Raw genomic sequence first — 13,557 nt, forward strand, 5'->3', positions numbered from 1 at the left:
GACACAGCTACCATGTTCTGCTGCAGGTTTGCTCCACTGCATCTGCACACATACACCAGATTCAATGTTCAACAGTCCATTAAAAACAGCTCAAGGACAAAACATCGCCTAGACTAAGATCATGTAGAGCAGCGCGAGTATTTCAGGTCGTCTTAATGTGACTTCACTGCACGGCTAATTAGAATTTTAATTAGACTATCTTTATATTTTCTCCCCACAGAAATTCTTCTAATGGCAGCAAGACTTCCAGCAGGGGTAAATCGATGGCATAAGCATAAGGTCTTATAAGAAAAAGAAAAAAAAGACACGCCATCTATAATGATTGATTACATCAGTCAATGTGTCTAAACTGCGTGGAATAGATTTTTGAAAGCAGACCCCCTAAAGAATACAATCATTGTACCTTACAGTGTTTATATTTTCCTGTTGTCACGTTGCACAGCTTTTAGCTTTTAAAATTCACATTTTCAAATTATATAACACACAACAATGAACATGAAACAACTGTTGGCGGGTCCAGCTTTGTGTTGACAGAGTGCTGACTCACTTCAGTTTAGGATACGCTGTTTGTACTCGGCTCTTGTGTGCGCTCGTCACCGCTTGTGGGTGGAAGAGTGTCTAAAACCAACAAGAGAACTGAAGTCAGTCAAATAAGACGAACGGACAGAATCTGAAGGCCCTTGTGGCTCAGCGCAACCAACAGCTTGGTGTACAGCTACATTCTGGTGTTATCTATCTCTAGGTTAATGTGTCACGCTGACGGCCGACAGGCCATAAAGAATCACTGACGTGCAGAGAAAAGACTTCTTTAAATAAATATTTTATTTGAAAATAAATACATTTTCTTAAAATAGAATCAATAACATTACAAAAGCTTTGGGGAAGTGGGAAAGGAGTAGGGGAGGGACCGGGAGGGAGGGGGGGAGGGGGGGGTTTACCCAAATGAATGATGTGTAATTTTGGAACAAGGAGTACAATCTCACAAGTTTATCTACCATCTTAAGACGAGTTCCCACGATGTGTTGTACTGTACATTCAGCTGCTTTGTGGGAAAGTGGTGGTGTCCCTCACGCTTGCTTTAACATGCAGTCAACTTGGTCTTAAAGCTTCAGGCCCTGCACCCAAAAACCACTGGTACGCCCATACTGTATCTACACGCTCGTTTGTAAAAATGTAGGATATAATCTTTTGTCAACACATCAAATCAGCCACTGATTTACATCTACATCTGACAATGTTTTCCAAAAGTACCTTAAATGTGTCTAGATCAACTTCACCTCTAGTCTACAGTACAAAGATACAATACACAAGAAGGCTGCGCTTATTGATATAGCAGTAATCAGAGGCCACCGTCTCGCTAAGGCCAGAAGTGTTTTCATTTTGCCTGTGAGGTTGTGAGTTTGTCCGGCTGCAGTTTGCCAGGCGGAAAGCGGAAGAGAGCGGGTGACTCTCCGGCAGTTTTCTGCCGTTAAACCGGAGCTTCAATGCCCATTCTTTGACTCAAGAGCTCGGAGATGGCAGATCTCCAGAGAGACAGGGACAGCAGCACAGTTGTATTGGAACAGATTAACACAGTGCACCAGCGCAGCCCTGACCCCTCCGTCAGCTCCACAAATAGCCTTACGAGTGCTAGAAGTTCTCCCTCGACCAGCCCGCAGTGGCAAAGCAGCAACCTTGACAAAAACCTAATTACCAACTGCGCAAAAAAAAAGAAAACACAGAACATGTCCGTTTTATAAGTATTGAGTCATTGGAGAATGTGTAAGCCGACCTCAATTAAGACAAGCGTGTGAGAACATGTAATTTAAATCTAATCAGTAGAAAAGCAGCAGAGTAAGCTAATCTATGGCAAAAACAACAAGTTTGCACGCTTTGTGCTCTTCGCTCGCTCCTCCTGCCGAACAAAATCAATGCCACAGGTAGCGGCAGCTTTAAATAATGATTAAACTAAGTGCTGCCAGGGAGTGCTGTGTCCACACATTGTGTCCACACATCAGAATCCCCCCCCCCCCAAACACACACACACACAGCCTCCGATCACCTCCAGCACACTGGCCAATGGTTTAGGGAGGAGGACGCCATTTGAAGGGTTTTAAATGCCTCACTGCACTGACCGCACACAGACGTACACGAATAACACACAGATGCAATTTCTGCAATCACGCATTTCTTTTTCTTTTTTTTTTTTTTTGCCTTTTTTTAACCAACTTGTTTTTTTTCACCGCCTCAGATCTGTAACCACCACCTTCGCCCTCTGATGGCTGCTCTTTTGTTTGGCTTTTCTTGAGGCAACAGGCCACAGTTATGGTGTTTCTTACACACTAGCAGGTCTCTCCCTCCCAAACATTTCTTGCAATCCTACGAAGCAGAGAGAGACTAGCGAGCCATTTTTCTACAGATAATGCTTTGTTTTAAACCGACACACTATGCGATGCGCTACTTTGCTAACGATTCAATCACAGTTAATTAGCAGGGAACAGATGCGATACATTTAATGATTGCAGATTTTATCAGGAGTCTGGTAAATGACACTGAGAGCTAAGGAATCAATGTAGCACATTTCACCTGACCAATCCAAGATAAATCCCATTGCGTCACCCAGGAATGCTGCACAACCTCACTCTCCTGCTCTTCAAGGAAATGTGTAATATTTTGTAGGAACTCAGTTTTGAAGAGCCAGCCTTTAATATGCACACAAACTGTCAGAAAAAAAAAACCTGTTCTTAATCCCTTCATCCTTGTATAAACAAATTCAGAGGACTACCTTTTATAAATTTGTAAAATGTCTGCTACTATTTGAAGGTGTCTGAGATAAAATACATTTAGAGATGCCACAGAATCTAGCAGAACCAGATGGATGGTCTTTTCAGACGTTCCCTCTTTGTGTTTGTTAAGTTTACAATTATCCCAAAGCCTTGGCACTGCAGGCACATGTGCTGAGGGCCAGATGGGTACAGACAGAGCCCGCTGCATCAGGATGCCTCAATTTGGCCAAAGACGACAGATCTTACTGGCACCAGCTCAAAGAAGAGAAACCTGGTGCTTTTGCGGCGTTTTCTCTCATTACAATTCTTCATCAACTCGCACGCAGGTCAGTGTGAAGGCGTACGAGACACTTTCAAATACACAGACACAGAAACACCCAAACAGAACAGAGAGATTGTCTCCTCTCGCTGTGCTACTGTGACCGCTCAGTCATTCTTTGGGGTGCCCAGTCCAAACAAACCAACCCGGCTTCCGGCCGCTTCGCTCAACAGCTCACCGTGCTCGGCTGCTGCTTGCACACAAAGTCCGAAATGAAGTCAAACTCATTCTGTCCGAGGAAGAGCTCAGGCAGCTCCTGAACGCGATCCAACCCAAACTCCAGAACCAATGACGTCAGAACCTCCTCGTCGATCAGATCCATGTCCATCCCATTTAGCCCCAAGGGGCCTCCGATATGCTGCATGCCCGATAGCTGGGCCGGACCCACCCGGTACTGAGCGCCGTTGGGCATGTGGTGGCCGTTGGCTGAGGCCAGCGGGTGTCCATGGTACTGAGTGTTGAGTTTCTGCAGATGCATGCTGGCCATAAGCTGCTGAGAGGTGAGGTTACCCGGGAGGTACTGCTGTGGGTGTCCACCTTGCTGCTGCTGCTGCTGCTGCTGCTGCTGGGGGTGCATGTGGTGGTGCTGCTGCTGCGGCGCCTGGCCGTTGTACATCATGTTCCCGGACATCATCTGGTGGTGGTGGTTGGCCATAGGAGCTCCGTTCACGGGGCCAGCCATCCCACCGGGTCCCACCATACCCGGCCGCTGTCTCATGGCGGCCTCCATGTTCTGAGGGTTCCTGCCATAATGCATCACCTGGCCGTTGGGCATGCTGCGCAGGCCGGGCTGGCCGTTGTGCTGCGGGGGTCCGTTCATGCCCATCCTGAAGCCGTGGGTCATGGGCATCATCATGTGTTCAGCCATGGCCACTCTGTCACCCTGAACAGAAAACACATCGGATTTTTATTTTTTAATACAACCCACAGACACTGCAACCTAAATGAGCTCAAAATACCCATAATTTAAAGGAGCCACAATAAATACACAATAATAATAACAGTTGTATAGCTGGTATGGCTCTGAATGGATTCAGTGAAGTGTGAAAGTGTGTGGGCAATAGGGCCAAAAATAATGTTTCTGGATATATCTATTTATTCATTTTCAAGCTACTCGTGGTTAGAATTGTTTTCTTTCTCTCCAAAAACACAGACAACTTAACCTAAATCAGTCAATCAATTTTATCTGTATGTATTTAAATATTTTAGGACATATTCAAAGTATGAGATGCTTCAACCGAGAACTGAAAACTTCTTTATCTCCTCCTGAGGTTTGCATTTCTTGACAGAGCATTGGCCTGATACTTTAACAGGCAGCTAGCGTTAGCATTGCTCTGCAGGTAAAGACAAACTAAACAATGCAGAATCAGCACACCGTTCCATCGACAGGCGCCTGCCAGTCTGCCCTCTCGTAGGTGCAACCGTTAAATTCACTACGAATTAGCACGAGCAAGCTAGCCACCTACAGGGCTGTCGTCACTCAAGATGCTATTATCTATTAAAGAGAAACCTTTGTGCATTTTCTAAACAATACACACATTGTGCAAAAGCAACAAAAAAACAATCACTCAGATTAATTCTGTATTTCCACTTCCCTGGTGATGTCATAAGGGTTGTCTTTGTTGTGAGACTTTTTGTGTGTGTGTGTGTGTGTGTGTGTGTGTGTGTGCATATAAAAAACACTTCACACAAATACTTCATGAGGACGTAGAAGTGTGGGGTTCAAAGATGTGAGCATTTAGGAGAGACAAACAAAAGAAACACTATCAAATGGCATTATGGGAAATGTAGGATTCAGCATTTGTGGCTTTTGATCAACACCAAAGACTAGAAGTGAGGATATCTGAGCTGCTGCTGCTTCAATTTAGACCGGCCTTTCTTTCATTTGCCTCTTTTGAGCCCAGCGGTTTTATAAAAGTGCATTAATAAATCGCAGCAATGGTCCTTTAAACCATTAGAATAATAATGATTAAAACAAAAAAAAACAAACAAAAAAAACCCTAAGTGTCATGAGAAAAACCCCTGTCTCTCTCTGATGAAACTACTCTCCCTCTCCTCCACATCTGACTGCTTCCAGTCACATCAGAAGAAACCCACGTCAAACCTCCAAAATTGCACCATCAGTGAATTACCACTGGGTATCACACCGACGAGGGAGGGCAGCAATACCCTTGCAGCCAAAAGGACGCAGAGGAATGCTTCTCTAGACCACACATACACCCCCATCACCCCCACCCCCAGCCCCTCATCACACAGCCTCTCTCTTCACACAGTCATTTACAAAAGACAATCAATTAAGGTTACCTCTAGATGACAAACGGACCCTGTGGAAAACTGGAAGTTGCTGCCAACGTGATTGGCTTGTTAAAAGTGATGACATTATTTCATAACGTGCCTCTAAAGGGCCGATCATGAAGACACATCCAGAGAGGGCAGTGTGCATGTGATGCCTGCTTCAGTCTGTGCAGGGGGGGGGGGGGACAAAAAAAACTAAAAAGACATTTCAGGCTTTCAAACCCTTCCAAATGAACTGTGGTGGAGCCTCCGGCTGCTCGGAGCGTTCCGACCCTTTCCGAGCTGATAAAACAAGACACTTTCCTTAATAGCCTCAACCCTCCTTAGAATATTCTGCCCCTGTGCTGCCTAATTCCACCCTATCTGTGGAGCTCCTCTGCAGATCTGGATTATCATTCCGCCAAATGCCACTTTGTAAATTGATAGTCTGACTGAGGAGAAGAATTGTTGGCATTATTACAGAGGCGTGAAACCTCGTTTTCTTTTTTTTTTATCCCGAGGACAGCGCGTGTGGTCATTATTCGATGCCATTTAAGCCGCAACAGATAAAAAAAACAAAAACAGGCAATAACGCTGCAAGTCCACAAAGTGGACCAGGAGTGATCCCGCAAGCCTGGAACGCGATCTAACCTGCCTGCTTTATTCTGTGGAGAAAGGTGGTGGTGGTGGTGGGGGGATAGAGAGAGCGCTGCCTCTCTACCTGTGTCGGGAGAAGAACCAGAAGACGACACCTACCCGATGTATTAATGAGGAATCCGTTCGGAGAAGTTGGATCGGCGCCGGGCTCGTTTCTCCAGCTGATGCTCCGGCTACATGCAGCCCTGCGGCGGGTTCAAACTCTGCGGCGTCTCGGCAGTCAGAGGAGTTTGTTTTCTGGGTCAACTCGGGGATTATATGCATCTATAAAGCGCAGGGAGAGAGAGGGAGAGAGAGAGAGAGAGAGAGAGAGGGAGAGAGAGAGAGGGAGAGGAGGAGCTACCGTCCCCTCCGTCTCCTTTGTTGCCATTGGTCCTCCCCCTTAATCACTGTGCAAAGAAACATTCACTAACTACCTCCACTGATCCGCCGGAGCAGCAGAGCCCCGCGCGGCCGAGTGAGCGAGTGAGCGAGCCGCGCGGTGGATCCTGGAGAGATGTCACCGCCGCCCGCCTTCATTACCCTTCCGCTATAATCCGTAATGATCCTCGCTCTCTGAACGGAAAAAGCTTTCTGTTGTTAAAGAGCAGCAGCAGCAGGAACAACCGAGGCACCTCTGCCACTGAGAGACAATCATTCCTGCAGCAAATGATAAAAGATTCAATTGATCCAGTGCACCGGAATGGATCTGTAAAGAGGATCTATGTCACATGGAAAAAATAAAAATAAAAATAATATATATATATATATAACCATGACCAACTAAAACTACAATTCAGTAACAGATAAAAATGCACTGTTTGCCTCTGACAACAGGTGTTAACTTAAATAGTGATGGAACATGCGAATAGGTTACAATTACATGTTTTCACCAACATAAAAACTCTTTTAAAAGTAAAAGCAAAGTGTCAAAGTGTCAGTGCACAGTATTTCACCGCCCCCCCACACACACACACTCACACATGACCACGGTTTTGTTTTCATGGTGGTGTTTTGAATAAGGTTAGAGTGTGCACCTTAAATATAGGAGACATCGCCTACGGATGGGACGTCTCTATTTTTTCAATATTTGACTGAAATCAGATCTTTCGCTGAACTTAAAGCTGCGTGATGTTGATTTGATTGATTTTTGGCCACTTGGGGGCGGCTAGCTGCATCTGACGTATTGTTACTGTACTGAAAGAGTGTTGACATTCTTAAAGCTTTAGGTGCATTTGTCAAAACAGCTTACAGGGTACAGCTCGACTCCGTAGCTCAGCAGCAAAAGGTCATCGCTCAAGTTATTATTATTCCCTCCGTAAAGTCAGTGCCCTCAGAATGAGGAGTTCCTTTGGCATTGTGCTGATTAAAATGTTCAGATATCAATGTCAGTCTGGCGGTGGCACTTTAGTTCTGTTCTATCATTAACACTAAATGTTCACTGTACTCCAATGTTATTTTTGCCCAGCTAACTGAATGCTGTTGTGTATCAAACTGAATACAATCAGAGGCCGATTTCATTGGCAGCAGGTTTTACGCACTGCACGCGCGTCTCCATGGGGACTGTCAGTGTGTTTTCATTACTGTTTTATCGACTTGCTGTCTCACGCCAAAGTAAACCAAAGATTTAAGGTGTTTTCAGACGCCAGTGTACCCACTTGGATCCGTGGGATCCCGAGGAGCTCCACATGTGAGGCAAGCACTCTGCAAGTAAACGCCAGGCGCTCTATGGTGGTAACCATGGAAATGGCTTCTGTGCACTACTGTACACTGCTGCTGTACACTGTGCACTACTGACAGCAGGCCCAGTGTTGAGGAGCGCTGCTCCAGCTGTGTCAAGTCAAGACAGAGCAGTGAAGATCATTATGGGAACTTCTTATCCTGACTTGAGTGTGCGTAACACACAAAAAAGCTAGAGGAAATTCACTGTGGCATGGCCAGAGCGACACAGCCACACTCCCACTGGATCGCGCACGCCAGTGGCACAGTAGCCGAGGACATTTCGGCCATGTCTCCTACCTTTGGCCAGATTGAAACCAGCCTGATCAAACATGAAGGTGTGAGGAATTTCACTTCCTGTGGCTCAGAGGTAGAATGGGTTGGGTTCGATCCTTGGCTCCTCTAAGTCAACATGTAAGTGTCCCTGGGTAAGACACTGAACCCCAACTTGCTCCTGAAGCAGCTTCAGTGTGAGAAAGAATAGTTTCCAACAACTTAGATTCCTCCTGAATGACTGATGTGTGAATGAGGATGTGATGTAAAAGTGCTTTGAATGGTCAAAATGACTAGAAATACAAATACAGACCATTTAACCATGTTACCATTCCTTCCAGCTCCTTTATTTTCTATAATCCACTGCTATACCCGTACATACTGGTACCACTGCTCTTTCACTCTTTCAGTTTCTCTCAGCTGGTGCTTTGTAGAATTGTTTTATGGTCATCTGATGTCACTCTAACTATTTTAGAGATGCTGGCAGAGTTGGTATTTTGAAAGATGTCATTGTCCTCTGAGGTTGCGCTCTGGATCTCAGTACAATCAGCGTTATTTGCTACCGCCGTGGTGCAGATTGAGTGAAAACTGCTCTTTTGCCACGAGGTAATTGTCTCCTCCTACACACTGATATTCACGTATAGATAATATTACTGCATGTGTGCTGTACTGTAATGCCCTGTCCAACGCTGTACTGTGTGTGCTCCATGTATTTTATACAGCATGAGATTCAGACGGTCACTGAGGTTCAAGTTTACTCAACAGGCAATTTACCAATTTAGTGGGAAAATTCTTGGTACTTATTGGTACATATGACTCATTGGATGTTTGTGCATGTGACGTGAAAGATTCACAATGAAACCGCTCAACTCAGGCCAGCTGTGGCATCGTCTGCAAATCAGTTTGTCAAGTTACCAGCGGCTGATTTTAGAACATCAGGCATGTCGGCTGTTTCACCAGCCAATACGCTTGCAGGGAAGACTGTTGCTGAAATAGCAGGGCTTTGGATGGAGGAAGGAGAATATCATCAGTTAGGACGAACAACATAAGACTTCAAATTTACTCAAATAAGAGAAAAAAAACCCCCAAAAAACTGGAAATTTGTATTGTAAAGTAAATGCATCGATGGAAACTGGCAGGTTTCAGAACATTGCAGACCAGCACATTGCAAGTAGCTGCAAGTTTCAACTCATCCTGTCACAAATCTTTGGTGTGGCCCCGGGCTTTATGCCATGAAAAACTTCACACGTGTTTTGGCGACACGACTATTGAACCGAGAAGCAACATTATCGGTTTCGATCATCAGGATATGTTCAGCTGCTACTTGTGATAAATGTAGACAATTGTAAGCAGAGTTTGGGGATTCTCTCAGGGCTTATCAGACCCCTTCCATCATGGTCATCTGAGCTACTGTTAAAATGAATATTTCTTAGTGCAGCTTTAACCAAAGTGTCTTTGTACCCTAAGACAAACACAATTATATTATTATACTTCTGTGCAGGCCTACACAAGCTGTTATGAGTACGTGTGGGCTGCAGAGACTCGCAGAGGAACCGAAACACACACCTCCTAAATCTGGTCCATTTACTGTTGCAAGTAAATGGAGAAATTCATAGGGTGAATGTGAAGTAACTGTAACAAAAAAATGCACATAGAAACCACACGAAACAAGCTTACGAAGCAAGTCGACATAATCCATGCATCAGTCCATGAAAAATGCATTAGAAGTATTTAAATGTTATTTTTAGAAGACAGGATTGCACAAGCCCATAGGAACCAAAACAAAAATGTGATGACGCTTCAGTATTTTCCCAACAAATATAGCCCAACTTTCAAAGTTACAGAATTGGAAAAACCCGTTTTTGTCCCGGTGGTTTTTACGGAAATCAGAGTTTACATCCAATAATATCCGCGGTTGATGAAATATGTAAAACTACCAATGCAAGACAACATAAAGTGGCATTTTTGGGTAATTTTAACGCCACACTGGGTTCTGTATTTTGATGTGCTACTGTAAATATGGGTTCCCACTGTATTGTCCTAATTGTACTTATGCACGTGCACTCATGAAGACCGCCCCTGATGATTTAAACTTCCACATATGAATAAAAATGGTAAAATATGAAGAAAACATTATAGGGTCATTGTACCAAAATGTCACCATGTCCATTTTTGTCAGTTTAATTCATTTTCAGGGGTTTATAGCAATTTTAAAAAAAAACAATTCCTCCTACAAACATAAAGCTGAAGTCAAAGTCAATAAAATGTGCCTGTGCTCAGTTCAGTGCCCTCTGGGGTTTTGGTGCTTCAGCCTGACTTGGTCTGGTATGACTGAGTGATGGCTAATGATAGCTAGCGTTATATTATTGTGTAAGTACGTTATTCAATTCAATTCAATTTTTCAATTCAATTTATTTGTATAGCCCAATATCACAACAGAGTTGTCTCACAGTGCTTTACAAAGTTCACTGAAATAAGTAAGTGTAAGAAGTGTAAGCGAACGAACAATCAACAGTTATTGAGTTTGTTTGTTTTATGACTTCTCTTTAACTACTATTAATGGGGGTGAGTTGCATTGTGGGCAGTGTATGCCCCATTCCTCTACCTTTTGACAAAGCAGAAGCATTGGGGATGTTATAGGAGCGAAGTGCTAAATTGGTGGAGTATTCTTTATTACACACATGTCCATGAGCTCAGTGTGGTTGCCTAGAAAAATATTCATGTAAGTGTTATGAACTGTATTTTGCATTTGTATTTATACCTTATGACATACCAACAGTATCTTTATGATTAATTTACCATATTACATAATAACATGCAGCACGTTCTGCTGCAGCTACTCAACAGGGAGTTTGTGATATTTCTCTCACATGATATTAGTATAATATTACATTATAGGGGCTGTCAGTATATGCGTCCAGAGTCCCTTCAGATAACAGCGAAGTGGTTATTTGCCTGGCAGAGCTGAACAGAGTAGGCAGAATATTCATAGAATCAGCATCTCCACTCCCGGATACTGGAAACTGGAAACAAGACATCATGCAGTAATCCGCACAGTAATCCACCAAACAGCAACAACATCAGCATCACTTTAGTCCCTGGGAGAGCACAAGCCACAGGTTTGAATTTATCATTATAGACTTCTTTTTTTTTAGACTTCTTTTATTGATCCCCTTAGGGGGAAATTTACAATATACAAGGTTTTACGCTGTAAAACCATTTGTTTTCTCTCACCTGGTTCTGTTGGTTTCTCGATGATGCCTGGTTCAACTCCAAGACAATGAATTATTTAGTTAACACCAAACAATGCCATACTCTGTTTCAGGCAAACCTGCCGATGATTCTGAAATGACAAGAACACTTAATAACATTTGCAAAAAAAATATTTCCTGCCTTAACAGGTCTGTGCGCCAGGTTTTTGTTTTCTTTTCATTTTACAGAAGTGTTTTTCTGGAGTCCCCTGAGCAAGTTTTGTGGTCCCATGCTTATTACATGCACAGATCTACGTCAAGTTTAGAATGTAATTTGAGGAAAATTAAGCAGTTCTGAAAAAAACTCAGGGTTTAAACATTAATCTAAAGGACTAAGTCCACCAAGACAGCACAACAAGACATAACTCATTCGTCAAGCATACCAGACAGACTGTAGGAACACCAAAGTGCTACGAGAATTTTGGGCCACTGCATGATATGAAATCTGACTAAAGATTTTCTGCATTACAGAATACAGTAGTGAGTGTTTTTAATCTGTTAAATCTGTTTCTTTTTAATGAAAAAGCCACAGTATACTCCTGTGAAGCGTGTGTGTAAAACATGATACCTTGTTCTGTGCAGCAGTGATGGAAATCAGACCTCCGTCATCCAGCTCCAGAGTGAGCTCACACCAGCCAGTCCTTTTGTTTTGGCCTCCCTCCTTATGTGGAGAAAGTCAAGCCCCCTCAGCAGGAGCTTGGTATGTATTCCTGTTGACATACACACACACCCTCTGCTGCAGAGGAATGTGTCCTATTTTTGGGCCCCTGAAGTCAGCCAGACTTCCAGCCTCTTTCTAATGCTCGATTCACTTGACCATTGTGTTTTCTTTTTGTCTCTTTTGGGACGGCGCTGTGTGTTTTGATCTGCAGCCACAGCCTCCTCTATTTATTTATGAGGAGCAGTTGTTGGGATGAGTATATTGCTCGAGTCGGGCTTCTGTTGTTTGTTCATCCAAATACAGCCGGACTTCGAATTTCTGATGTTTCAAGGTGCACATTTCCATTCCAGTGTCACCAAGTTAATTACATTTACATTTACGTGAACTTCACTGTACTGAATAACAATTTTAAAGGTGCATTATTTAAGTATTTCCTTTTTATGCTTCTTTATATCTCTTCTATATTACATTTCAGTTGGAATTATTGTCCTTGATATTCTGCTGCATTAACAGCCACGGTAACCACTCACTTTTCAGATTAGCATTTTACTTACAAAACATATGATTAGTTCATAAAATATGATGGATTATCTCCTAGATTAAAAATAAATTCATATTAATGGTAATGTGCTACATGTTAATCAATTATAATGATCCAATACTCGTAAGGTTTGACATTTTAAGTAAGCTTATTCGCTTTCTTGGGGGGGTTACATGAGAAGATTATTACAACTCTCATGTCTGTGTGCAAAATACAGTATTTTGTCAATAAGCAGTTAGCTTAGCAGCACAAAGGCTGGAAACAGTGAACCAGGTCTTCCCGAAGGTCACAAAATCTGCCCACCAGGATGTTTAAACATCACTGATTAACATGCAACTCGTTTGTTTAATCAACCAACACACCATTGTCGACTCCAGCAAGCCACTGGTGGATTTCGTCATCTCTGCAGGCTCATCAGACTCACTGTTTCCCTCTGTTTCCTCTCTTTGTGCTTATTGTGTATCTATTTTCTCATCTAGCTCTCTCTCTGTAAGAAAGTGGAAGCATATTTCTCTTGGATATAATTTTCAAAATGCAGAACTGTTACTTGTAATGAGTACTTCCACAGTGCAGCCTCTCTACTTCTATTTGAAGAGAAACTGAAACAATAAAAGCCTCAGTGCGTGCCATATTGACCACGAGAACTGACATTTCCTGCGATGCCATGCAGTGCTTACATGTACCAGGATGCATTGCGTGTGAGACGCCCAAACCCAAATCCTTCCAAAAGTCACCCAGCTCATGAAGGTCATGCAGGTTCTGTTTGCAAAAAGTTAGAAAGGCATCTTAAATATTTCAACCTTCGATTGGAAAAACGAAAAATGACAGCCGGTAGTTCTTCTTCCAGCCCCAACTGCATCGCTGTAAATGTGAAGTGACGGGGCTGGTGCTAGGAGAACAACATTTGTTTCAGCTGCGCTCCCGGAGAGACCGAAGAACATCAGCAACAACTGCAGGCATTTTTCCACACTACTGTATATCACCAGCTCGGATAGATAGAGATGTGGATGAAAATCAGCGGCTTGGTCCTTTAAGTCAAAGATCTATTACGCTGCAGATTTTGGGCAGAGGCAACACAACAACAGCCTTTTGTGTCATATCGGTGAGAGGGATAAAAT

The 13,557-nt window shown here is 43.3% G+C and overlaps 1 protein-coding gene across 1 annotated transcript; it reads right to left on the reverse strand.

The window, feature by feature from the left end:
- Positions 1 to 804: 804 nt before the first annotated feature.
- cited4a (Cbp/p300-interacting transactivator, with Glu/Asp-rich carboxy-terminal domain, 4a) lies at positions 805 to 6,279 on the reverse strand. The gene is made up of 2 exons (XM_070846607.1): positions 6,115 to 6,279; positions 805 to 3,967 (listed from the first exon to the last, which is right to left on the reverse strand). The coding sequence occupies exons 1-2, from the start codon at positions 6,277 to 6,279 to the stop codon at positions 3,251 to 3,253; spliced, it is 882 nt and encodes a 293-aa protein (XP_070702708.1). The 3' UTR covers positions 805 to 3,250.
- Positions 6,280 to 13,557: the final 7,278 nt, after the last annotated feature.

The sequence above is a fragment of the Pempheris klunzingeri genome, chromosome 16 (genome assembly GCF_042242105.1).
Source record: "Pempheris klunzingeri isolate RE-2024b chromosome 16, fPemKlu1.hap1, whole genome shotgun sequence".
Taxonomy (NCBI): Eukaryota; Metazoa; Chordata; class Actinopteri; order Acropomatiformes; family Pempheridae; genus Pempheris; species Pempheris klunzingeri.